The sequence below is a fragment of the Dasypus novemcinctus genome, chromosome 12 (assembly GCF_030445035.2).
Source record: "Dasypus novemcinctus isolate mDasNov1 chromosome 12, mDasNov1.1.hap2, whole genome shotgun sequence".
Lineage (NCBI taxonomy): Eukaryota > Metazoa > Chordata > Mammalia > Cingulata > Dasypodidae > Dasypus > Dasypus novemcinctus.
This window is the reverse complement of record NC_080684.1, coordinates 86,353,908-86,381,403: the sequence shown is the minus strand read 5'-3', so window position 1 is coordinate 86,381,403 and position 27,496 is coordinate 86,353,908. Positions and strand designations below refer to the sequence as shown.

General features: G+C 36.5%; 2 protein-coding genes across 5 annotated transcripts in view; one reads left to right on the top strand and one right to left on the bottom strand.

Moving 5' to 3' along the window:
- The window catches only part of PARPBP (PARP1 binding protein), an 86,710-nt gene extending 77,372 nt beyond the window's left edge, over positions 1-9,338 (bottom strand). The window contains exons 1-2 of one of the 2 annotated variants that reach the window (XM_058308632.2): positions 9,170-9,338; positions 6,276-6,431 (exon numbers count right to left, since the gene is read on the bottom strand). In XM_058308632.2, coding sequence (XP_058164615.1) covers positions 6,276-6,428 — 153 coding nt within the window. In that variant the 5' untranslated portion in view covers positions 6,429-6,431; positions 9,170-9,338. The remainder of the gene's footprint in view (positions 1-6,275; positions 6,432-9,169) is intronic. The other variant, XM_058308633.2, reaches the window with a different exon arrangement.
- NUP37 (nucleoporin 37) overlaps positions 9,311-27,496 on the top strand; it is a 68,671-nt gene continuing 50,485 nt past the window's right edge. For all 3 annotated transcript variants that reach the window (XM_004446815.4, XM_004446814.4, XM_004446813.5), the window contains exons 1-4: positions 9,311-9,393; positions 10,734-10,954; positions 19,637-19,761; positions 25,001-25,073. In XM_004446815.4, the coding sequence (XP_004446872.1) occupies positions 10,799-10,954; positions 19,637-19,761; positions 25,001-25,073 (354 nt within the window). In that variant the 5' untranslated portion in view covers positions 9,311-9,393; positions 10,734-10,798. The remainder of the gene's footprint in view (positions 9,394-10,733; positions 10,955-19,636; positions 19,762-25,000; positions 25,074-27,496) is intronic.

Genomic DNA, 27,496 nt, shown 5'->3' with positions numbered 1-27,496 from the left:
ACTCAGCCAGGTAGTAGTGCCCAGTTGTTTGGTCAAGCAAGTACTGGGTTAATTTTAATACAAGGACTTTCCATGGACTTTATCAGTGAGTTAATTGCATAAATGGCTGATTATATCTATAATCAACCAAGGAGATTGCCATCCCCAAAGAGTAACATCTTATCCAGGCAGTTGAAGGCTTTAAAAGCGGAAGTGATTTCAGCATTCAGAGAGAGAATTTACAGCTCTACTTTAGAAACCCAAGGCCTCCTGGGAACTCATGATGTGCCTTCTTTGGAACCCCTAGCTTGCAGCCTGCCTGCAGAATTTGAATTTGTGAATCCCCAAGGATGCATGAGAAAATTTTGTAAAATCTCATACTATTTTCAATCCATTATCTCCTGTCAGTTCTGTTACCCTAAAAATAGAACTAGATATTCTCAAAGAACCAACTTTGGTTTTGTTCATTCTCTCTATTGTTTTTTGCTGTTGTTGTTGTTCTCAACTTACTTATTTCACTCTGACTTTTACTATTTCTTTCCTTTGGCTTTGCTTGGGATGAGTTTACTGTTATTTTTCTAGTTCTTCCATGGATGCAATTAGGTCTTCAATTTTAGTGCTGTCTTGTGTCCCAACATATGGTCTATCCTGGAGAATGAGCATTTGAAAAGAATGCATATCCTGCTGTTTTACGGTATAATGCTCTATAAATAAATGTTAAGTCTAGCTCCTTTATCATATTATTCAAGCTCTCTGTTTCCTTAGTTAACCTCTGTCCAGATATTCTATCCAATGCTGAGTGGTGTATTGAAGACTCCAATTATTATTCTTGAGAAGTCTATTTTTCCCTTCAGTTTGCCTAGCCTGTGCCTCATATATCTTGGGGCACCCAGATTAGATGCACAAATATTTAATTATTTTTTCTTGGTAAATTGCCCTTTTATTAATATACAATGACCTTCTTCATCTCTTATAATGGTTACTATATTACTATTTGTTACTATATAGGAACAACATAGTAACTATATTTTTTTGGTTACTATTTGTGTGAAATAGCCTTTTCACTTTCAACCTGATTATGTCCTTACATCTGAGGTGAGTCTCTTGTAGATAGCATATAGATGACTCATATTTTTTTATCCATTCAGTCAGTCTTTTGATTGGGGAATTCAATCCATTAACATTCAATGTTATTAACATAAAGGCATTACTTCCTTTGTCCATTTTATCCTTTAGCTTACCAAGTCTGTCTTTTTATCTTTTAAATAACCTTACTGATAATCTTCATTTCTACACTCTTCTCCAAGTCTCTTGCCCTTGTTTTTTCCTTTCAAGCTGTGGCACTCCCTTTAGTATCTCTTGTAAATCTGGTCTTTTGGTAAAATACTCTCTTGGTTTTTGTTTGTCTGTGAAGACTTTAAACCCACCCTCATTTTTGAAGAACAGTTTAGCTGGATAAATAATTCTTGACTGGCAGCTTTTCTCTTTCAATATCTTAAATACATCATACCACTTTCTTCTCACCTCCATGGTTTCTGACGAGAGATCAGCACTTATTCTTATTGAGATTCCCTTGTTTTTGACACATTGCTTTTCTCTTGCTGCTTTCAGAATCCTCTTTATCTCTGGCATTTGTCATTCTGAATAGTTGGTGTCTTGGAGTAGGTCTTTTCAGATTTATTCTGTTTGGGATGCATTGTCCTTCTTGGATACTGATATTTAGGCCTTTCATAAGGGATGGAAAGTTTCCAGTCATTATTTCCTCAAATATTCTTTCTGCCCTTTTTCTGTTCTCTTCTCTTTCTGGAACACAGATAACATGTATGTTTGTGCATTTTGCATTGTTATTCAATTTCCTGAGACCCTGTTCTATTTTGTATTAGTCAGCCAGAGGGGTGCTGATGCAAAGTACCAGAAATATGTTGGCTTTTATAAAGGGTATTTATTTGGGGTAGAAGCTTACAGTCACAAGGCCTAACGAGTCCAGCTCAAGGTACCGTAAGACACACTTTCTCACCCAAAGTCATTTGCCAGATGTTGAAGCAAGATGGCAGGCGATGTCTGTGAGGGTTCAGCCTTCCTTCTTCCTCTTAAGGCTCCATGGTCCAAGCTTCTTCTTATCTCAGCTGTAGGTTGGCATAAAGCTCATCTCTCTCCCAGGGCTCATTTCTTCCCAGGTTCAGTGCTCTGTTCTCTTCACAAGGTCAGCTGTAGACTATCAGCCTCATCTCTCTTCCTGGGGCCTTTGCTATGTCTAACGAGCTGTCTCTTTTCCTCTGCCATGTCCTTTTCTGTATGAGTGTCTGCCAAGCAAGGGGGTGAGGAATTCACCCTGCACAGCCTAATCTTAACATAATTTAATCAAAGCCATATCAGCTGAATTTAATACAATGAAAGGGTATCAAACCCAGAGAAACAGTTTACAAACATAATACTTCTTTTTGGAAATCATAAATAATACTAAACTGCCACACATTTTTTCTGTTCTTTTCTCTTTCTGTTGTCCTGTCATTTCAAGTTCAGATGCTCAGCCCTCCAAGTCACTAATTCTGTCTTCCATCAATTCAAATCTGCCACATCTGCCTCTAATACATTTTTTTAGAAGATTTATTTATTTATTTCTCTCCCCTACACCCCTCCCCACCCCAGTTGTCTGTTCTCTGTCTATTCGTTGCATGTTCTTCTCTGTTCGCTTCTGTTGTCAGTGGCACGGGAATCTGCGTTTCTTTTTGTTGCGTCATCTTGTTGTGTCAGCTCTCCATGTGTGCAGCGCCATTCTTGGGCAGGCTGAACTTTCTTTGGTGCTGGGCAGCTGTCCTTACGGGGCGCACTCCTTGCACGTGGGGCTCCCCTACACAGGGACACCCCTGCATGGCATGGCACTCCTTGCGCACATCAGCACTGCACGTGGGCCAGCTCCACACAGGTCAAGGAGGCCCGGGGTTTGAACTGCAGACCTCCCATGTGGTAGACGGATGCCTGAACCACTGGGCCAAGTCCGCTTCCCTCTAATACATTTTTAACCTCATCCATTTTGTCTTTCATTCCCATCAGCTCTGTTCTTTTCCTAGCAGGCTTTCAAATTATTCTCTATGCTCACCCAGAATGTCTTCTTAATATTCTTTATCTCTTTAGTCATTTTTTCCTTCAATTCCTGAATTGATTTAGGAGATTGGTGTGATTATCATTGATTAGTTGTCTTAAACCTGTATCTCATGTGGATATTTGGCTTGTTCCTTTGGCTAGGTCATCTCTTCCTGTTTCCTAGTATGGCTTGTAATTTTTTGCTGATGTCTAGGCATCTGAATAAGTTGGTGAATTTACTCTAATGGTCAAGTTCTCTCTCTTGCATAGTGTTTTGTTTTTTCCCCTCAGCTCTTCCTTGATTTTTTGGTTCAATTTATTCTACACCTTCAAAACTGCTCAGCCTAAGTTATCAAAATCCAGTCAGGGAGTCACTAATTCTGGGGGTACAGATTTTCTCCCAAAAATTTGGGCTAAAGTGAAACTTAAAAGCAATTTTTCTCCTTGCAACTTCCTTACCAGCTAGCAGATGGTACTCATCAGTGAACCTTTCCATGGAGGTATTTCTTTCAACTTCTGCTTTCCAGTGTTTCTAGTATGTACAGAGCTGAGATTCAAAGTGGAATCCACTGGCCAAATTCACCGAAGAGAAACCACTCTCTGCCCTCCAATGCCCCACCGTCTTCCCTTGTAACAGGTGACGGGGACATCTGCTCCCCTCTCAGAAAGCTGCAGTGAACCAGGGGTTTTATCCAGGCTTAATGTCTTGTTTTTAAAAGATTTATTCTTTATTTATTTCTCCCCACCCCCTCATTGTTTACACTTGCTGTGTCTGTTCATCTTGCTTCTTTAGGAGGCACCAGGAACCAAACCCAGGACCTCCAATGAGGGAAGGAGACATCTAATTGCTTGAGCCACCTCCATTCCCTGCTTTATTGTATCTCTCATGTTTTCCTTCTTCTATCTCTTGTTGAGTCATCTTGCTGCATCAGCTAGCCACGCCCACCCATCATACCAGCTCGCTGTCTGCTTTAGGGGGCACCAGGGACCAAACCAGGACCTCCCATGTGGTAGGTAGAAGCTCATTCACTTGAGCTACATCTGCTTCCCAAGGCTTAATTTCTTGAGGGTGGAGGATGGGGCCCTTTCTGGCCACTGTAGGGGTTTAGTAACTCATGTTTATTGTTTCAAGTTCTTTTTCTCTCTCCTTTACCCTCCTGGGTGTTGTGCAGCACTGTCCTGGTCTGCTGATACCAAAAGCAGGTCCCTCGGACAACTTTTGGCCCTTTTCCATTGCTTTTGTGAGAGTTGAGCCCTACCTGTCTACTCCAACACCATCTTCCCAGAAACTATCCCTTTTTTTAAAAAGATTACATACTTCCTAATTTAGGTATTAAAATATTCTTCTTGTTTTACAAACTGATGGTTATAATAGTAAATTTTTTTCCCTCAATAATTTGCCAAGATGAAAAATGCTCTACTGTCAATGTCTGTTTTTTTAAATTTTACAGTCTACAGAATCTCAAAATCTGGAAACCACTGACAAATAGGATTAAAATGATTCAGCAAATTAGAAACAACCAAGGTTTCCATCAACTGATGAATGGATAAACAAATTGTGGTGAATGCACATGATGGAATATTATACAGCTATAAGAAGAAATGAAGTCATGAAGCATAAAACATGGATGAACCTTGAGGACATTATGTTGAGTAAAGCTAGCCAGACACAAAAGGACAAATACTGTATGACTGTGCTACTATGAACTAAATATATTGTGTAAACTCATGGAATTGAAAATTAGAATATAGGTCACCAGAAAATAGAATGAGGGTAGAGAATGGAAAGCTAATGGTTAATGTGTACAGAATTGATTAAAGGGTTGTTTGTAAATCTTTGGAAAAAATGGAAATGGTGAGAGCACATCATGCTGTTTGTGACTAACAGAGCTATTATACAAGTATAACAGTGGTTGAAAGTGAAAGCCTAAAGACATTTATATTACTAGAAGGAAAGCTAAAAAATATAATATGGGACTGTAAAACATAGTGAAACCTCACGTAAAATAAGAATAAGGGCGATAATGCATATACAAGACAGTTTTTACAAAATATAAATACAAATATACCAGACAAAAGGAAACAGAATAGCAGCTATGTATGGTAGGGGAAACATAGAGAGATTGAGAGGTGATGAGATTTGTTTGGTTGCTTGGTTTTTGTTTTTTAATAATACTATTATTACTAGAATAATGAAAATGCTCTAAAAATGACTGGAGTGATAAATGCACAACTATGTGATTTTACTAAATACTACTGATTGTACATTTTGGATGGATCTATGCTTTACTAATAAGTATCAATAAAATTGATTTGTTAAAAAAAAGACTCATCAAAATGTAATTTCAATATCTAGCGAAAAAAAACCAAAACATCAAAACCATGTCTACATTTCAAAAATCCTATTCTCTAGTCAAGCTGGTGTCCTTACCATCTTCAAATCATCATGATTTTGATTCATCCTGGAAACTTCTTCTAAACTGACTTTTCCCTTCCTACCCAAAGACTTCCCTTCCTTTAGGTACATTATCTAAAATCCAAGAAATCTTTACTTATCACTCCAACCTATATTCACCCTTCTCTCACCTGACACCTCTAGTCCTTTGGCTAGGGTCATTCTAAGTCCTAGTTTTCATCAAACTAGCTTTATAAGAATCACTTTGGGGAGATTTTAAAAAGACAGTTTCCAGGGTCTCAGTACAGATCAGAACAACCAGAATTTCCAAGAATTGAGCATAGGAGACAGTATTTTTTTTAAAGTGCTGCAAGAGATTCTTATTAACAATATGGCTTGGGAACAACTAATCTATACTACAAAATGTGAAACCAGTCATAAAATACTTTGTGATTAATTTAAATAAACATTTATGTGTGTCTTCTAGAACTTCTTTTAGAGAAGAATGTTATAAAATAATTTCTAACCATAATAACCATAATAGTTGCGTGTTTATCTTAAAGCTTTTCATTACATCAATTGTGCATGCTACATGTAAAATTGTCTGTTTGAAGAGCTTAATTTTGAAATAAAGAATACCAAGTCTAATCTTAATATTCTGTGTCACACATATATGCAAAGGCATTTGTGAAAATGAAGTACTGATATTATCATAGGACATATATTACAAAGAAATTAATGTACTTAAGTTTATTAAAGTGGGCAGTAACCTAAAACTTAATTAAAAAATAAATTAGCCGAAATACAATTTACTAACCTCTTTGTTTTTCTCTGCCATGGAAAGCTGCAATGCCAAAAGCATGGAGTCTGCACCACATACAGTCGTTCTCTCAGAGTTACAAAGAGTATGCCAATTCCTTCTAAACTCTTTAATCATGTGCAACACATCCTTCTGATAAAGCACAGCCATCCTCTTAAAGCAGAACAGAATACAATGTTATAGTACCTTATTTTAATTGTAAATTAATATCTAACATGTATAAACAAGCATAGAGAAAAATAAGTAGTGAATGAAATGTCATTTCATATTTATCAAGATAGCTTCTAAATTTAGGAAAACAGAATATAATTCCTTCCCAATCACATTTTCCTCTCATTTGATTGTCTTAAGCCAAATCATTTGAAATAACAAAATCCAATCCTAAATCTGAAAATTCATACAGATAGGCAAATTTTGCATAGTTATAATTATAGACACAGATATAGCTAATGAAATCTAGCATAATTGAGAGGTTATGGGGAAGAGAACTTGAGGAACTCCAGCAGACAAGCAACACCAACTCAGACATGTAACAACTTATAGACAAGTAAGTGATATTCCTTAGACTATTTATTATAGCTCCAATTCCTTAGACTACTTTTTATAGTTCTCCAACAGAAGAACTACATAGCTGAGCCCAGTCCAAAGTGCTGATCCACAGAATCATAAGCAAATGAAATGGTTCTTGTTTTAAACCCCTGTGTTTTGGGGTGGTTTTTTCACAGCAATAGCTCACCAAACACAATAGCTAATATTTAGGAACTCTTCCTTGGTGCCAGAAACTTTTGGAAAGCTTAATGTTTATTACCTCATGCAATCCTTACAAGAGAACTATGAGGTAGGTGGTATTAGTATCCTCATTTTACATCTGACGAAACAGATACCCCATGTCACCTAGCCAGCAAATAACTGAACCATACCTAACCCAGGATGCCTAATCCCATAAACTGTGCTCTTAAATCACTGTATTACACAAGCTCCTCTGATGCACACAAAACCTTTTCAAAATAATTTGATGTAATTCTAATAATTTACATACCCAAGCTTATTAGACAGCCAATTCCTTTCTCTAAGTATACAGACATGCTTGCTAAGATTTGTTCCTTCTTTCTTTCCCAGTCCCCAACATATTCACATGTCCATCACCCTCTTTTGGATATTGTACTGTACATATCCCATTTACTGACTCCTTCTGTTGTTCTTCTATTTTTATATGGCATAAACAAAATCTCAGATGTTTACTAGACACCTTGGGTTTGCATGATCAAAAAAAAAGGGTATAAGCCATTTATAACATAAGAGTTTAAATAAAATAAATCCTTGGCAGTAAATTATTTACTGGCTGTAGAGTTATTATAAGTCCAGATTGCTAGGAATGAAGACTCTTCTGGAATTAGACTGTGCTGGATCCTGGTTTCACCACTCACTAGCTGTGCGCACTCAGCCAAGTCAGATCACCTCTCCCTGCCTCAGCTTCCTTGTACTGAAAATGAAAATAATAATTGTTCCTACCTCATAGAGTTTTGTAAAGAGTAAATGACATATATACAAGCAAAGCTTTTAGAACAGTGCCTGGCATATATAAGAGTAAATTAAATGTTAGTAATTACCATGCATTATGAGTTTCTAAGTTGCTTTGGGTTAAAATTGAAAAGAGCATACTGTTGGAGACAGAAAACCAACAGTATCGTCCGGGCGTCAGCAGTTATTTTGGATAAGGCCAAAGAAGTTATTTTGGAAAAGTCCAAAGAGTAAAATCCTACCGTATTTAAATATCTGCAGGCCATTAGGTCTCTGTCACAACTACTCAACTTGCCCTTGTAATGTGAAAAGAGTCATGAACAATTCATAAAGAAATGAGCTTGGCTGGGCTCCAACAAAATTATTCATTTAAGACACAAATTCGAATTTCTTATCATTTTCATGTGTCACAAAAATTTATTTTTTTCAATCACTTAACATGTAAAATACATTCTTTGTTCAAGAGCTATCCACACAAAAACAGGCAGTGTAGCCAATTTGCTCACCCCTTGTGAGCGTTACACCTGGTTATATAGGCAGAGGTTTTAGATACCCACCCTTTCTACCTACCTTCAATCCAAGTTGTAATGAGTTAAATGAGACATTGACTATGCAAACAGTGAATGGCAGGCTGCCCTACACAAAAACGGGTGGTGACGATAATAAATATTTGCTTGAAAAATTTGGATTCCAAACTGCATTGGAGCAAAAATTGCGAGGTAGGTCATTGCCACTGGGGAGGTAGTGAGATGGTTCAAAGAAATACACGTCTGAGTCAGATAACCAGGGTTCACACCCAGGCTCCCTCACTTATTAGCTATAAGTTCTACGGTATTTAAAATTCTTGATAATCCTCAGTCTCTTAACCTGTAAAACGGGGGAAATAATTCCCACTTCGTAGAATTGTTGAGACTTTGATGAGACAAGTATATAACCCACCTAATGCCAGGCATTAGTAGGTGCTCGATTAAAAATGGCAGCCGTTGATAATATCATTGTCAGAATTCAGGACTTAAATATTCTTTGGGAGGATATATATGGGGGAGGGGAGGGCGGGGGGTGAAAGCAGAGGAAGTGGAATCAGCGTCCGTGCATGCTGGGACTAGAACCCTCGTTTTCAGCCTAACTAAAGGACGTTAAGCAGGCTCCCTATGGGCTTCAATCTTCCGATCTGTAGGCTCTCTAGACCTTCCAGTTCCATCAGTAGATACCATGACGTATGTCATCAATCAGGCTGCAGAGCAAAAGAAATGCACAATAACACCCCACACGGTGGCATTGCGTTTTCCTGTCACCGAAAGCCCTTACAAGTTCTGGCTTGGATGACCACTAGAAGTGCAACGCGCAGGCAGGAAAGAGGCAAGACTCACCACCAAGCTCGGGAGAAACCGGGGAGATGTACACTCTGCAAGGACAGGTCGACCTGCTCGCTGGTATTCAGGAACGCCAGGGGTTACATTTCGAATATCGCGGGAAGGACCGGGAGCCAATCACTGAGCTCGCCCTCCGACCCGGAAGCAGAGCCGAGACACGCCGCCATAGCTCCTCTGCCCGCGGAGACCAGTTCCCTCTGGCCGCGGCCTGGCGCCCTCCGGTTGGTATCGCTCGGGGAGCTCAGGGACCCACGCCATTTCGCTGCCGGCTGTCCTGCTCTCTCACCCTGTTCCCGGGAGTTCCACCTCTTCCCCCGGCCGCCTCTTCCTTCCCTGCGATAGCAGGCCCGGGAAAGCGGGATCGGGTCTTAAGGGACAATTCTGGGTGGGGAAGAGGTATCGGGGCTCTTTGCAGAGTCTTCTCTTGTTCCTTCCCTCCTTCTCTTCCCTTCCAGTTTTAAAGGGGAAAGTCATCCCGCTGTATGCGGTGAGCCCCGGCACTGCTGTAATGAGCTGTAAGTCCGGGGTCGGAACCTAGTTTCCTGGCCTCGAATCTTCTGCACTTCCCACACTGCTCTGTATCCGTAGACTTCTCACCTGCTGGTCACCCTTAACAAGTGCCCGGGGATGCCCAGGCTGAGTGCCCATTCTTGAGGTTAAGAGCTAATAAGCTCACTGAGGTGGGACTCAACTGATTCTCAGTAAATATTCATCGAGTGCTTGATATGTTCTTACTGAACGCAACTGTTTTCAGGAGCATAAAACTCATTCAATTAAAAAAAAAACTGGTAGAATTTATAATTCTCACTTGGAATACTACTTCCAGAGTGCACATCAGGCCCTAATAAGTTCAAATTTTGTACCTGGTTTTATGAATACCATTTTTAAATCGCATTTTGGCACTTCCATGTCTGATGATATTTTGTATCTCCTTCTTTTAGAGCACTTTTCATAGTGAATCATAAATATCCCTGCATTCTGAACTCCTTCAAGGCAGGGACTATTTTTTTCTTCACTTGCACTGGTGCCCAACAAACAGTAAAGTCTCAAATCCTGGCTTTGTTTTCTTACAAGCTTCCCAAGTTTTTTAACTTTCTAAAGCTTCAGTTTCTTCATCTGTGAAGTGGAGACCATAATTAGTACCTCCCTCTTAGGTTTGTGATAAATGTCATAATGGCAGTAAAATGCTTTTAAGTCTTGCCTACAAATAGTGCTCAGTTATTATTAATTTTTTATGAATGTGTTTAATAGTTGATTTCTGTTTGCAAGTACCTTATCTTTTAGATGGTCTATACAGAATTTTATGGTGCTTTACTCTGCAGGAGTAAATTAACTTCACAGATGTGAAAAAGAGGGAAGCTGTGGAGGAAGTATTGAACCATTAATAATTTGATCTAATTTTTTTTCCTGTGGCTTCTGTCCTTTGCTGAGTATTTTAAATGTTTCATTCCTTTGGCGCTTTCTCTGGCATTGTAATGCTATGTCTTCATTTTGATTGATTTACTGAATGAGTTACATTTTAATTATTTCTAATTTTATCTGTTTCTGTTATAATCCACAGTTTCATGACCTTGTCCAGTAGAAGGCTATTATATTTTTACATCTGCTTGAGTTTTGACATAGAAGATGAAGCAAGATGCCACCGGAAATGCTGCTTACACTGTGGATTGTGAAGATTATGTGCATGTGGTAGAATTTAATCCCTTCGAGAGTGGGGATTCAGGAAACCTTATTGCTTATGGTGGCAATAATTACGTGGTCGTTGGCACATGTACATTTCAGGTTAGTCTACAACACTAAATGACAGTGAAGATATTTATAAACCTCATAAGAAAACTTGCACAAACCAAAGCTAAATTTTGAAAATAGATTGAATACTGAATTTAACTGTAAAAAAAAAGATATGAAGAATCACAGAGAAAGACTTCCCAATAATACGTGTCTGAGGTTCTGCAGACATTACACACATAGAAAAAAAGAGTATGAGGCTCCTTTTTTGCCACATAATTAGTTAAAGAAATTTCTGTTAATTGGAATTTATGTTAAGTTGAGCATTGTTATGTACAGGAAAAACCCCAATTAAATGGGATGCAGTTAAATATAATTTTTTCTACATTCCACTTTGACATGAAACAAGCTAATATTAAAAGCCTAAAATCCTATTCTCCAGGAGATTTTATGGCTTTCATGAGATTCAGCTTTCCTATTAATACACTCTCATACTTTTCGCATATTTAAACCATAAATCTAGAGTCCACAAAGTATGAAATATTAATTGAGCAGACAATTCAGTGTCATTAAGAGCATGCACTCTAGAGCTAGAATGCATAACTTTCCATTCCTCCCTGCTTTACCTCTTATTTTCTTTGTGACCTTGATAAGGTACATATAATACCTCTCATCTGGGTTTAAATGTGTTTAAAATGTGTTTATACTTTAATAGAGTTTTGTGAGGATTTAATGAATTATTATATATAAATTTCCTAGAATGGCACCTGTCAATTATGAGCCACAAATACATTTTAATTGTCACACACCATACTTAATCACCAAAGAAAGATTGATTTGTGTTGAGTACACACCAGGTTTTCTCACAGGAATGTTCTACATGTAAGAGAGACCTTGATCAATGAAGTCAGGAATTTCTGGTTAATCCTTCATTTGCCAGAATATTATTCAGAAAATCATTATTTCTCAAATTCTAATTAATGAAGTTAATTTTCAAATATTTAAAATAACTTTATTACTAAAACCACTATAAACATTATTTCCCTTTTTACTCGGGAGCAAGTTCAGCATACAATGTTTTGAAATAAAAAATGCAGTTTATAATTTTATAGTATTATGTAATGAATGTGTACAGTTAATACAAAGTTGAGCTGGATTATATCCCAAAGGGAAGGTATAAATTAAAGGTTTCAGTTTGTTGGTGTCTGAGTAGAATATGAGAGCTCTTATATTATCCCACATTGTCTCTTTGGGTGGGGATAGGAACTTCTAGGTTTTAGACTAAATACAATCCTCAGCCAGACTTCAGCTAGATTACCAGATTAGAATCATAAAAAGTCATGAGTAAGTCAATTGATACACTCTTAAAAAGACGGGGTCATGGGGGCAGTGTAGCTCAAAGGTTGAGCGCCTGCTTCAGATGTGCAAGGTCCCAGATTTTATCCCCAGTACCTCCTTAAAAATAAATAAATAAATAGGCCTAGGGGAAACCAGGTTTTTTTTTGTTTGTTTGTTTGTTTTAAATTTCTTTCTTTCTCCTCCCCCCAGCTGTCTGCTCTCTGTATCCATTCGCTGTGTGTTCTTCTGTGACCGCTTCTATTCTTATCAGCGCACCAGGAACCTGTGTTTCTTTTTATTACGTCATCTTGCTGTGTCAGCTATCCATGTGTGCTGCGCTATTCCTGGGCAGGCTGCACTTTCTTTTGCCCTGGGCAGCTCTCTTTACAGGGCGCACTCCTTGCGCATGGGGCTCCCCTACATGGCAGACACCCCTGCATGGCAGGGCACTCCTTGCGGGCATCAGCACTGCTCATGGGCCAGCTCCACACGGGTCAAGGAGGCTCAGGGTTTGAACTGCGGACCTCCCATGTGGTATGTGGATACCCTATCCATGGGGCCAAGTCCGCTTCCTGAAACCAGTTTTCTAGTGCAAGCTTCTAAGCTACAAAAGAATAAAACAACTGCCTACAGGTGAAACTAACTTTTTATTTCATTTTCATTACTTTTAAAGTTAACAGTTATGAACATAGAATTATATTCAGAAATATTGAAAAGTATGCTTTATCTCCACTTTTTTGATCAACTAAGAAATGCTGGGGGAGAACCTCCAAGAAGGGAGAAGAAAAAAATAGGAAAGGCAGAATTGATGGGTGATAGAGAAAACGGGAAAAAGAATAACAATAACATCTTACATTTGTATGACTCCATTATGGTTTATTGTCATCTGCATTGTGTTGATTAATCATTTGACTAGTGATACTGGCAAGGTAGGTCTTACCCCAAATTCCCTAAGGAAGAAATTTGAGATTTTATTAATTTGGCAAGTAGTGAGTACGAATTATATTCTGTGCTAGGTACTGTGGATAAACAAGAGTGCCACTGTTCTCATGGAGTTTCCTGCCATTCTACTTCAAAGAAGTTCAGGGATTTGCATTACTAGTAAATGAAAAAACAATGAAGTAAAGGAAAATCCATCCTTAAAAATCTTTTCTTTCTCTTCTGTGCTCTCAGATGGGTTGAAGCCTTGGTTCAAACGATTCTAAAGGAGAATTAGATTCCAGTAGTTTGCCCTTGGGGTCTTAGAATAAAGTATTGCTTTCTGTTCAAGTTATTTTTTATCTAATTAAGTACAATCAAACATTATTCCTGTTCTCTCATTTGAAACCTTCAGATTAAAAAGCATCCCTATTTATGCCGCTTGCCTTGAGGGAAACCTAAATGAAGGTAACTTGAAGGGAAAGATTTTCTAGTTCCTGTCAGAAAGTTCTCATTGTAAGACTGATAGCTATAGTGAATCTGCAACAAAGTATTTTCCAGAATCTCATGCTTTTGAATATGATGAAAATGTGAGCTAAATGATAGTACTGTTCATTAGTTTCATGTGTCTGTCAAATATTCATTCATTGAGTGCATACTAAGTGCTAGGAACTAATGAAAAATATGTTTTTAAAAAACAAGGAGTTAATTAAATGTAAAGCAATGCAATATGAAAAGTATAAACAACCTGTATGTAAAGGGAGAGGGGCATGAAAATTTCTAAGTCTGTTCAAAGGTCTTCATTAATGAATTGAGGCCTCTACCAAGGTAGGGCCTTGTCCTGGGCCTTAAAATTTTTAACATTAGGGACTTGGAAGAGAACTTGATTTAAGCATTCTGTTTATGCAGAACATGAAGCTGAGAGAGATACCTAATGCTTTGGATGGTAGACTTTACGTAATAAGTATTTTTTGAGCACCTGCTGCATTCAGGCTTTGTGCTCAGAGTCTAAACATTGTTTAATAAATTGGATCAAGGACCAAGTTGAATAAGCTAAAACTTAATAAAGATAAATACAATATCTTAAAATGATAGACTATTGGATTTGCAAGGGAGAAATGTGACTTAGGATCTTTAGTTATCTGGATGAGATATTTTACATGCTGCTTGTATGAAGTCTTTGAAATCTGGTGTGTGTTTTGTATTTTATAGCACATCAATTTTAACTAGCCATATTTCAAGTGCTTAATAGCCACATGGATATCATTGGACAGTGCAGCTCTGTATCCTCTGAAATGACAATGATGCTTAATGTTTACCTAAGTTCTCAGCAGTATGTTATGGTTCAAAGGAGATAATATATTTGAAGACACATTTCAGAGTAGTATTTATAATTGTAAAACTGTCATGTGGAAGAATAATTAGACTAGAAACGATAAATGGGTTTTATGTCACTTAACTGTTTAGAGTTACTGCTTATAGTGCTGTGTATAAAACGTGTAAACTGCATCTTTGAGTATGTTTACCTAAGGGATATCAGCTATGGACATATATTTGCCATCAGTGAATTAGACTTATTTTGTGTAGTTCCAGAAAGCAGAACTTGGACCAATGAGTAGAATTTACATGGAACGATTTTGGCTTAATGCTAAGAAGTAATTTTCTAATAAGTAGCGCTATCTCCAAATTGAATAAACTCCTCCAAGAAATAGCTACTTCCCTCTCACTGGAGGTGCTCAGAGAGAGGTTATTCAACCTCTTTTCTCAGATGCTCTACCAGAGATTCAACCATTAAGCAAAAGAATTGGACTAAATAAACTTTACAGACTTGTCTAATTCTGAAATTCTGTATTTGGCCATAAATGGATGTGGTAGGAGGGCCTGCCAATTTCAAACCGTTAGAATAGTCCTTCTATCAACTTGGCTTTGCCCCAATCTCAAATATGCTGGATCCTTGTATAATCATTTGTATTATAGCAGGTTTTCCGGAGTATCTTAATTTCTTGTCTATACAATACTGCCTGCAACCCGGACTAAACCCAAAATAGCATTCGTCTCTGCCTATACCATACACATACCCTGCCCTTTTACTTGACTTAATGGCAGATAATGCTGCCAGGAAAGAGAAAAAAAAAACCTCACTGGTAATACATAAAACTCAGGCTATATAGACCCTGGAATTTTCTTATCCCTACTCTTCACCACCACCCAGTTATTTCATATATGTAATTTAGGTAAAATTGCCACACCTAATTATTACCACTATTAAGAGTAGCAAATTAATGTGCATTTTAATATAAAACCTTCATTTCTCAGGAGATTGATTTGTCAGGTATAGAAAAGTAACCCAAACTAATGAAATAAGCTATGATTATACTCCTTAATGTATTTTTAAAACGCTTAGTGAAATAAGCTATGATTACACTCCTTAATGTATTTTTAAAACGCTTAGTGGCTGCCACCTTGGCAAATCTGGCTGTTAGCTATACAGTTTTAATACATAAAATTTATGTATTAATAAATAATGTTTTTCTCTTCTTGATAAATATTTGTTTCCTTTTTTCATTTATGGAAAAACTTTTGCTGTTAAGTTTTTTTTTTCCCCAGGAGATCCCAGGGATTGAGCCCAGGACCTCCTACATCTGAAACAGGCATCCAACCACTGAGCTACACCTGCTCCACATTTTTTTTAAAGGAGTTCACTTGAAATTTAAATTGATTTTCAAACAATATCTGCATTATATAGAGAAAGATGTGTAATATATCTGTAAAATGACTTTGCTAGGATCCCAAAGGCCAACCTGGGAAAATCAGCACATCTATTTGGATTCAGTTAGACGACACATTATAAAACTTTACATTTAGATTCAGGGTGAATGAAATACTTAGAACGTGTTAATTCAATTAATTACTATATATAGGCATATATAATTCATTAACATTAAGTTTCATCTGGATTTTTTTCCTAATGTCATTTTATAATCCCATGAGCAGAGTTTTTGTAATAGATAACTATAGTCACTTGATATACAGGATTCCTTAAACAATTTTGTCATGAAAAAGATGTGCTTTAGTCTCTAGTCCTAGGTAATGTGCTGGTTAAAATAACAAAATGATTTATTTGGAATAATCTACGCATATAAAAGTATGTATATGAGGAATAAAATAATCAAATAAATCCTTTTATACCTACTACCAAGCTCAAGAAATGGAACAGTAGCAATTCCTTTGTAACTCCTTGGTTGTCCTTGCTCTACTACCTTTCCTTCTTGCCCCAAGAAATTTTATATTAGTCATTCCTTAATTTTCATGTTTTAAAGTTTATATCATTGAAATTAATCTGTATTATGTCCTATAATTGCTAGTGCTTAAAATATTTGTGAGACTTCTCCATGTTCATTTATTTTCACTACTGTATAGTGTTTTTTTCATATGAATATACCACAATTTATTGATCCATTCTCCTGTTGATGGATATTTAGATCATTTTTTTGCTGTTGAAAACATATTCTTCACTTGTCTTCTGTTTGTGATTTTTTTTTACCCCTTTATTTCGTTTTTCCTTTCTGATAATTTGGAAGTTTTATATGTTATTGTCTTATTTTAGTGGTAATCAAAGATATTTGGAAATGCATATTTAAAGTCAAAATTAACATCTTTACCTTTCTTCCTAAATAAGAGACCTGTTATCACCTGCCCCCAAAACTCATATTATTGTCTAATATTTTAGTTCTCTATCATATTTCTTTATGTTTTAAAGCAGCAAATTAGTGTGTTGTTTTATATGGCTAATATTTGTTTAGATATACCCATCTGTTTGCCTTTGTATATTTGGTTGTTGTTGTTTTTCTGTAAAGGGCCAGATAGTCAATATTTTAGGCTTTTCCAGCCACCTATGGTCTCTGTTGCACATTCTTTGATTTTTGTTGGCTTCTTTGTTTTGTTTTCTTTTATATCTCCTTAAAAATATAAAAATGCTACTTAGCTTATAGGCCATAAAAAATGGGCCAGATTTGGTCTGTGGACCATAGTTGCCAGCCCCTGTTTAGGAGATACTTTAGTGAGGGTCTGTTAGTGCTTATTCTTGGTGTTTGTTTTTCTGAACATAGCTTTAATATAGCCTTATTCTTGAAAAATAGTTTAGTTCCATCTACAATTCTAGAGTTATTTTCCCTCAGCATCTTGTTTTCATAGTTTCTGCTGAAAAGGTGGTTATTAGTCTAATTATTATTCTTTTATAGGAAGTCTGTCTTTTTCTGACTGCTGCTAAGATCTCACATGCACTCTTGACTATATGCAAGCCTGGGTGTCTGTGTTTCTGCAATTTCACTTAATTGTGTCTAGACATAAGTTTATTTAAACTGCCTAGGATTTATTATCCTTAGGTGCCTACCAAGTATAAAAATCCTTTGTCATTACCTCTTTAAGAATTGACTCTTCTCCATCCCCTCTATTCTCTCCTACAACCCAGAATTCATGTATAGTAGAACTTCTTACTGAGTACACCATGTCTCTTAACCTTTTTGTCTTCGCTATCTAGTTTCTGAGTAATTTCTTGAAATTTGTCTTCCAGTTTAGTAATTTTCCCTTGATCTGCATCTAAGCTGCTGTTAAACATAAATATTGTTCTGTTGTTGTTGTCATTTCAGTTATGGCATTTTCGTCTCGAGAAATTTTGTTTAGTTCTCTTAAAAATCTGACTGGACATTTTTCATAACCTCTTATTTACTCATACTTTAGATTATCTCCTTTATTTCCTTAAATATATATTACTTTTGTACCTGATAATTTTTTTTTATCTGTCATCTTTACAGGTTTGATTCTTTGTTGTATGTGTTCATGGTACACTTTGTTTCTGTATATATCAATGATTGATTGTGTGTAAGATCATGTTTAGTTTAACTATATCTATGGGAAATTTTTGAGGCCTGGGTAGAAGTCGTTCATCCAGAGAGAATTTGCCTTTGCTTCCCTCAGGTGCTTAGGACTGCTGCTACTATATGACCACTTTGAAATAAATTCTTTTTCATTTTCTAGAGGACATAGTGTGACTTCAGGTGCCAAACTCATGTGAAGTTGTTGGGTTTTTCCTTTTCTTGGCCTTTACCCAGAGCCAAGTTAGGTATTTTGCACAGGCAGCCCTCCCTCCACCCGCCTTCACCTCTAAGGGTAATGCATCTATGCAGAGTTCTCTGATCTGGCATCCTTTCCTGTGAAAGACACTAAGTTTTAGCTGCTGTCCCTTGCATACTGATGCTTTAAGTCCTCGGATGTGGACAGATGACCTTAAGGCAGCTGTGTACTTCATTGCTTTGTTGTTTCTCTGCATTTGGATTTTTGTGTTTTTGTAGTGGGAGGGTTTTTCTGGTTATTGTTCCTAGCTGCAGACATAGATGGCTTGACTTTGTAAAATTCATTTTTCTCTCATCTTCCCATGAAGATGCAACTGAAATCATTTTAGTAATACTGAACTAGGTAAACAAGCTGGCTTTATTAAGCATTTTTACCCAGAATCAAATAACCTAAAAATGAGATTAATCAGGTTATTATTTATATAGTCACTATTCACAGACTATTACAATACAAATTACATATCTGCAACATCTCACTCATGTATTACTACCGTATGTAATACCATATGAAAACCTTAATACTCATTATAATGACTTTGAAGGAATAAGGTCTCAAAGTATCTGCTACATAATTAAGACTTTCTGTTCCAAATGTATTTTTTTCGTTTGTTTTTTTTTTTGTTTTTTAGTGTGGTACATTCATTGCATTTGATTAATGTATTTTGAAGCACCGCTGCACAGCATGGATTATAGTTTACCTTGTAGTTTACACTCTCTCCCAGTCCATTCAGTGGGTATGGCACGATATATAACATCCTGCATCTGTCCCTACATGATCATTCAGGACAACTCCAAGTCCCAAAAATGCCCCCATATCACCTCTTTTTCCCTCTCCCTGCCTTCAGCAACTCCCGTGATCACTGTCTCCACATCAATGATATAATTTCTTCCATTGCTAGAGTCACAATAATTTTATAGTAGAATACCAGTAAGTCCAATCTAATCCATATTTCATTCCTCCATCCTGAGTGTATTTTATTATATTGGATTCTAAGTCTGTTAGTCAATAATCCATGAATTCTAATTCATTTACCTAGAAGATTCTGATACTCATAGCATTCTAATTTCACTGAGTTTGCTTTGAAATGTTTTACTATAGGAATAAATTATCTCCTAAGATAAGGTATAACATAATTACTGTTTGTTTTTAGTTGCCTTAGTTTAATTTTAGGATGCTTTCACAGTTGTAGTTTTTTTTTAACTCAATTAACTAGTTAAGTCTGAATATCTAAATGCTTTGAAATTCTCAAAAGCTTGTACACCTTCCCAATAAATGCATTGTAATAATGGAATACAAATTATTACATTGTCCTCATAATTTATTAAAATATTTACTGCGCATGCTTAGGAGGAAGAAGCAGACATCGAAGGGATTCAATATAAAACACTTCGAACCTTTCACCATGGTGTCAGGGTGAATGGCATAGCTTGGAGCCCAGAGACTAGACTTGATGCGTTGCCTCCAATAATCAAGTAAGTTTAAAATTGTTAAATGCAGTAGTGATTAGTGTCCTTTTATTGTGTTAAGTGATCGTAAGTTTATGATCATAGGGACGTTTTTCTCTCTTGAAAGTTATATTTCTGTTTTCTTCAACCCCAGATATTTGCTCTTAATCATAAATTAGGCTTATCATCTGAATTTATTATTTAAATATATGATTTTTATATCTACCTGAGTTTGTTTAGGTGCCTCTAATCCTTTCTTTGCATGTCTTGGGCATACATGTGTGGCTCAAGGAATTCCTCTATCAGATATATATGTCCCCTCTTCTCTAGCAAACAGTTTCCTTGTGCCCAGGTACCCAGACACTAAACTGTATGTCCTACAGCCAGTAGTCCCTTACTCCAGGTAGTACAAATTGTCTGTACTCCCACAGCACTTGGAGAGCATTGTGAGCCACTTTCACATGCAGGGCAAGTTCTGGGATGGCAGGTCCCTCAGGCCATCACCAGACAGTTGTGCCAAACATGGAAGCTCCCAGAAGGTACACAGGAGTTACTCTGCTGCTCCTGGTACTCGGACCAGAGATCCATACTGGGGGTACAGACTAGCTCCAGTCCTAGCCAGTGAGGAGTAAGGGAAGGGCCAACCAGGGTATCTGGAAATGCTACCATTTTTAAAAAGTTTTAATCTTGATTTGGTGTTTGCCCTATTACTGCGGTCCTTTAAACTGTCTTCTGGAGGTTTGAGAAGGATGTTTCTGCCAGTTCTTGCTGATCGTTGAAAGATTTTGTGGCTGGATGATCCTGGAAATATCTTACTCCACCATGTTGATCAAGGTCATTGATTTTAAAGACAATTTTTTTTAGAGCATGCTGACAGTACAATTTTGGAGTTTTCAAATATATATTTTTATTATAAAGATAATACATGCTTATATCTGCATTGAGAAAATACAAAAAAAAGGAAGAAGGGAAAAGTGCCACCTTCGTATCGAATTCTCTTTCCTTTTATTTAAGGAATAGTTTTACACATTTGTAATTAAATTATATGAGTAAGTACATATATTTTTTGTTTGTTTTACTTTATATTTTTTCCACGGTATTCCCAAATAATTAATATTTTTCCATGACTGCATATTGATCTGTCAAGGTCTGTCAAGGTGACTGAGGTATAACTTATCCCTTATCATCATTAACATTTATCTTGCAGTTAGAAAGATACCCTTCCTAGTGATTTTATCTTTAACATTTAATTACCTTCAATCATGTTCTCTTGCTCCCTGCCACCCCATTCTTTTCCATCCCCACTTGCTGTTTTGTTGGGGTTTTTTTCTTCATAGTGGCTGGAGACTAAACAGTTCACTTTACTTGATTTCTCAGAGGTTTTCTGGTTTAATTAGGGGGATTTAAATTCCCCTAACATACATAAACTAAAGCAGCAAAGATTGAGAGACAAGTGGGCCAACATGGGGATGACCATAAAGTTTTGTATGTGTGTGTGTGTTTTTTTAATTAATTCTAGTAAGAATCTTTCATTAATTTTTTTTAATGAGTATTTTGACTACTGTTAACTCCTGTTTTTTTCTGAACTCGGCCTCTTTCTGCTAGTAATACCTTCTTTAAAGCCCTTTTGCTTGAGATATTTATTTTTAAAACCTAAACATGACCTTTATCAGTTTTAGAGATGACATTTTGAACAGAGATTTTAAAATTATTTCTTTGTGGCATAACTTTGAGAAAATACACATTAGGAAACCCTCCACATTACTAGCAAATTTGTCCTCGGGTTTCCAGAGTGAGGCAATAATGAACACCCAAAACAATAATGGAACAAATTGAAGAGAGGAGAATCATCTAGAATAAGCTTTGTTATAGCCTGAACTTTTCTTTTAATGTATGAAATATAACATACATGCTTAAAAGTGTATAGTAGGGGGAGCAGCTATGGCCCAATCAGTTGGGCCCCTGACTACCATATAGGAGGCTCTGGGTTCACGTCCCGGGGCCTCGTGAAGGCAGGCTCACCCGCACGCTGCGGAGAGCCTCCCAGCCTGCAAGCGCCACGGAGCGCCAACTCAGCAAGGTGACACAACCAAAAAAGGAGACAAGAAAAAAAAAAAACACACAGAAGAGCGCACAGCGAGTGGACACAGAGAGCAAGCAGCAAGCAAGCCACTGGGGGGGGGGGCGGTAAGTAAATACAGACACAGAAGAACACACAGTGAATGGACACAGAGAGCAGATAGCACACAAAAAGCCACAAAGGGGGGGATAAAAAAAAAAGAAAAAGTGTATGGTATATAGGAAGTGGATGTAGCACAAATGGTTGATTGCCTGCTTCCCAAGTATGAAGTCCTGGGTTCAATCCCTGGTACCCTCTAAAGAAAAAAAAAAGTATGGTATATATAGGTACAGATTACCATCATTATTATAAAGCAAAAATCCATGTGATCATCACCCAGAGCAAGAAATACAACATTGCCGGCACCCCAGATTCCTCATGTACATCTCCCTAATCATAACCTTTTTTCTTCCCCTTAAAAGCAATCATTTTCATAATTATTGTGATAATCATGCCCTTGCCTTTCTTTGTAGTTTTACCAGGTATTTATGCATGCCTAATCAATATAGTTTAGTTTTGTGCTTTTTTAAACTGTATTTCAAATGGAATCATACCATATATATTATGTGCTGCTTGAATTCACTTGACATTACTTGTGTGCAACTCATTCATGTTATAGATCTACTTATTCATTTAAATACGTAGTATTCCATTGTGAATATAGTACAGTCTATCCATGCTACTGTAGGTGGACATGTGAGTTGTTTCCCATTTGAGGTTATTTTGAATAATCCTACCATGAACATTCTTGTGCATGTATCCTGGTATGCATGTGCTTGTATTTCTTTTAAAATGTATACTTTGGAATAGATAATTCAAAGCAATTTTCTAAAATGGTTGCTTCCTTAACATACTTTTCCCATAGTAGCTGTTCTCGTGAACATTTCTTAGAACTTCTCTTTCTCCTCCTTTTCCTTTTTCTCTCCTTATTTCTTCTACCTGCAAGAGAGGAGTGGTGAATGGAGAGGGAGATAGAATAAGGAGACTGAACCAAAGGAAGGTAGACTAGCCTAGACTCAGAATGTTGTACTGAATTGGAAAAGGGCCTGATAGCAAAAGTTGGATATTAACCACCTCTGACAACATGAAAGTACCAGAGGCTGCACAGAGAGAATGCTTCTTTTCAAAAGCGTATTAGTAACCATCCTTCTTCACATCTCCTTCTCTCCTGTGTTTCTCCTTTTCTGTCTCCTAAGGATACTAATCACTGGATTTAGGACCCATTCTAAATCCAGGGTGATCTCATCTTGAGATCTTTAACTTAATTATATCTGCAGAGACCCTATGTCCAAATAAGGTCACATTCACAAGTTCTGGTAGTTTGGACTTAGACATAGCTTTTTGGAGCCACTATTCAATCCATTACTAATAGTATGAAATTCCTATGCACTGTATAACTACATAGAAATGCAAAATATACTGTGCACTAACATAATGCAGGTTGTACTCTTTCATATAAACCCTTTAAGAATCACAGTAGACAGTAACCTTCATGAAAATTTTGTTTTATATTTGTAAAGCATATGATGAAACTCCTAAAATTATAAACTGCAAAACTACCTAAAAATTACTTAATGATATATCCAGAAAATATTTCCTGAGATATATCCTAAGAACACCTCAACCCTTGTCACATACACACAAACACACACACACACCACTCCTCTCATCTAAAATACTGGATTATGAACACTTGGAACAGCACTTCCCAGTTTGGGGTGTGGGGAGAAAATACTAAAAATAGTATAAAAATACTATTTTTTTTTTTCTCTGCAACTTTTAGTGTCTCTTCTAAGAAAACCCTGGACAAGGAAGGGGATTTCCCTGTTGGCTTTGATCTGTTTCCTACTATGGCTCTTGAGAAGTTTCTGAAAAGGAGTATGGTAACAGAGATATGCCCAGTCTATAGAATAGGAGCCTTGCTTGAGAGAAATCCTTAAATGTGAGTTGAGAAAAAAGGTTAACTTTTGTCAGAACTGATGAAGTTTAAACCCCTACAATAGGCTTCTTACTAAAGAAAAATTGGAAATAAACTTTTAAAAATATATAAATTAGGCAGTAATTTTATTTCTGCCTAAGCCATTCCCTGATGAGATGAGAATCTAGAAATTTTAGTATTAACGTTAAGAAATATTTATTTGTTGCTTAAATGTTGTTTTTTAAGTAACGTCCATTGAGGAACTACTTTAAAAAAAGGCCTCAAATATTTATGGTCAGTACAAGTAATACTCCCACTTTAATAGTTATAAATATACCATTTTATAGGTTTAAAAAGTATCTTCTATTATCTAATTTAATTTACATGGAGGGATAGGAAAAGTGAGAAATCTTGTAGATAACTAAAGAAGACAAAGTCTAAGGCAGGTATGTAATGGTATTCTTAATCTCTTATTGACCTCATTAAGAAATAATGATACTTTTTAAAAAATCCATCGGTTTGTACTTTCAAAAAAACATTTAAGGAAAGCAGATGTGGCTCAAGCGATTTTGCTTCCATCTACCATGTGGGAAGACCCACTTTGATTCCCGGGGCCTTCTGGTAAAGGCATGCTAGGCCTATGCGACAAGCCAGGCCTGTGTGGAGAGCCACACAGCAAGAAGATGATACAACAAAAGAGAGACGCAGGGGAGAGTCGAGGCGAGACGCAGTGGAAACCAGGAACTGAGGTAGAGCAAGCGACAGGGACTATCTCTCCCACATCAGAGGTCGCCAGGATCAAATCCATGTGAAGCCTAGAGGAGAAAAACGAAAAGAGAAGATAAAAAGAAACAGACACACAAGATCACACAGCGAATGGACACAGACAGCAAAACCCCATGGGGGGAAAGGGAGAAGGGAAAAAAAAAATTTAAAATTAAATCCATCTGCTGATGTGGCATAAAATTCCACACTTTTGAGACAAATCTAGAATATATTAATATTTTCTGTGTTTTCAAGACACAAAAAGTAGGATGTATTAAAATACATCCTACTTTCGATAATGGCCATGTAACATATTTTTGTAATAGAGCCACAACATCCCCCAACCCACTTCCCCAAAAAGCATGATAATGAATTATGAAAGTAGCTTTGTTGATTTGGGGGCAAGAAGGACTTTCACTTTGAGAGGCTAAAAATATTGTTTTGTTTTGTTTTTATTTTTCCAGATTTTGTACCTCAGCTGCTGATATGAAAATTAGATTATTTACTTCAGATCTTCAGGATAAAAATGAATACAAGGTATATTGACAACTGTAATTTGTTCATCTTTAGAATTTAAAATATATATATTTTTTATTTTTAAATTACACTTATCCCAATTCAGAATGACTTTTTAGGTCATCTTGAAAGCATGTAATTTAGGGTCTCATTGTCTCTATTTTAACCTATGTTAAGTATGTTCTTAGTAACAACTGTGGATTAAAAATCTCCTATTGCTTATTACATTGAAATATTAGGCAGGCACGGCAAAGCCAAGTATATTCGTACTTGAATATAGTCAGCGTAGAGTAGACATGAACATCCAATAAGTAGCAAATGAGCTTCGAAGGCAAAAATGATCACTATAGTAGAGCAGGAGAGAGGATTACAAAGTGGTTAAGACACAGACACAGGAGCCCGACTGTGTGGTTTGAAGCCCAGCTCTACAACTTAGTAGCAAAATAATCTCTTTATGCTTATTCCTTATCTGTAAAATGGGGATAATCATAACATCTCCAGCATTTCTGAGCTAATTCATGTAAAACCCTTAGAATAATGCTCAATAATTGTACTTCCCATTGCTATAATAAAAAGCCCTTAGTTTGGGTTGAAATTGAATCATTTTGTTATAGCAACAGTATTGCCTTCTTGACTTTCTGAACATGAATAGTGTTATAAAAGAAAAATAAACAATAAATTTTTATCATTTAAAAAATAGTAAAAATATGCTGTAATCTAATGCTGTATATATTGGTTAAATTAATAGTGTACCAGAGAGTAGTCAAGTGTAGATAGGTGAAAAAAAATTGTTTTGTTTATTAGAGAAGTTGTGCACTTACAGAACAATCATGCATAAAATACAGAATTCCCATACATAACCCACCACCAACACCTTGCATTGGTGTGGAACATTTGTTGAATTGATGACAGCACATTCTAAAAATTATACTATTAATTAAAGCCCATGGTTTAAGTTAGGGTTCAGTGTTTGTGTGCTGTTACCGTGTTTGTACTCTCTCTCCCCTTTTAATCATAATCACATATATTCAGAAATACATTACAGTGCTGTTAACTGCATTCAGTGTTGTGCTGCCATCACCACCAGCCATTACTAAAGCATTTCCATCATTCTAAATAGGAACCTTGTACATTTTTGATCCTTAATTTTCTATTCCTATCCCATCTCAAGTCCTGGTAACCCATGTTCTATGAGTTGGCTTATTCTAATTATTTCAAATCAGTGAGATCATAAAATATTTGTCCTTTTGTGCTGGCTTATTTCACTCAACATGATGTTCATCCAAGTTGTCTCATGTATCAGGGCTTCATTCCTTTTTATGGCTGAATAATATTCCATGTAAGTAGATAACACATTTTGTTTGTCCATTCATCAGTTGAAGAACAGTTGGGTTGCTTCCATCTTATAGCAATTGTGAATAATGCTATAAGAACATCAGCGTGCAAATATCTGTTTGAGTCCTTCTTTCAATTATTTTGGATATATACCTAGTAAGGGGATTGCCAGATCATATGCTAGTTCTCTACTTAGCTTCCTGAGGAACTGCCAAACTGGTTTCCATAGCAGCTGTACCATTTCACATTCCCACCAGCAATAAGTGAGTGTTCCTATTTCTTTGCATCCTCTCCAACCTTATTATTTATCATTTCATTTCTTTAATAGCAGCCATTCAAATGGATGTGAAATGTGTAACATCGTAGTTTAGATTTGCATTTCTGTGATGGCTAATGATGTTTACCATCTTTTTGTGTGATTCATGCCATTTGTATATCTTCTTTGGAAAGATATTTATTCTAGTCTTTTGCCCATCCTTTAATTGGGTTTTTTGTCTTTTTGTTGTTTATTAAAGTAAAGGATTTTTTTTTTATATTCTGGATAGTAAACCTTTATCGGTTATGTGCTTTCCAAATGTTATTTCCCATTGTGTAGATTGTCATTTTTGATTCATGATAAAATCCTTTGGAGGTATAAAATTTTAAATTATGATGAGGTCCCATTTATCTCTCTTTTTTTTTTTTTCTTTTCTTGCTTGTGCATTGTGCATTAAGTCTAAAAACTGTTGTCTAACTCAAGGTCCTGAAGATGCTTCCCTATGCTTTCTTCTAGGAGTTTGATAGTTCTAGTTTTCTATTAAGGACATTCATCAATTTTGAGTTGATTTTTATATATGGTGTGAGATAGGGGTACTTTTTATTGCAAATGGAGATCCAGTTTTCCCATCACCATTTGATGAAGAGACTATTCTTTCCCAGTTGAGTGTCTTTGATACCTTGTCGATAATCAGTTGGCCATAAATGTGAGCCTTGAGCTCTCAGTTCTTTTCCATTGGTCTATATGTCTGTCCTTGTGCCAGTTCTGTGCTTATTTGATTACTGTGACTTTGTAATAAGATGGGGAAGTGTGAGTCCTCCAACGTAATCCATCTTTTTCAAGATGGCTTTGG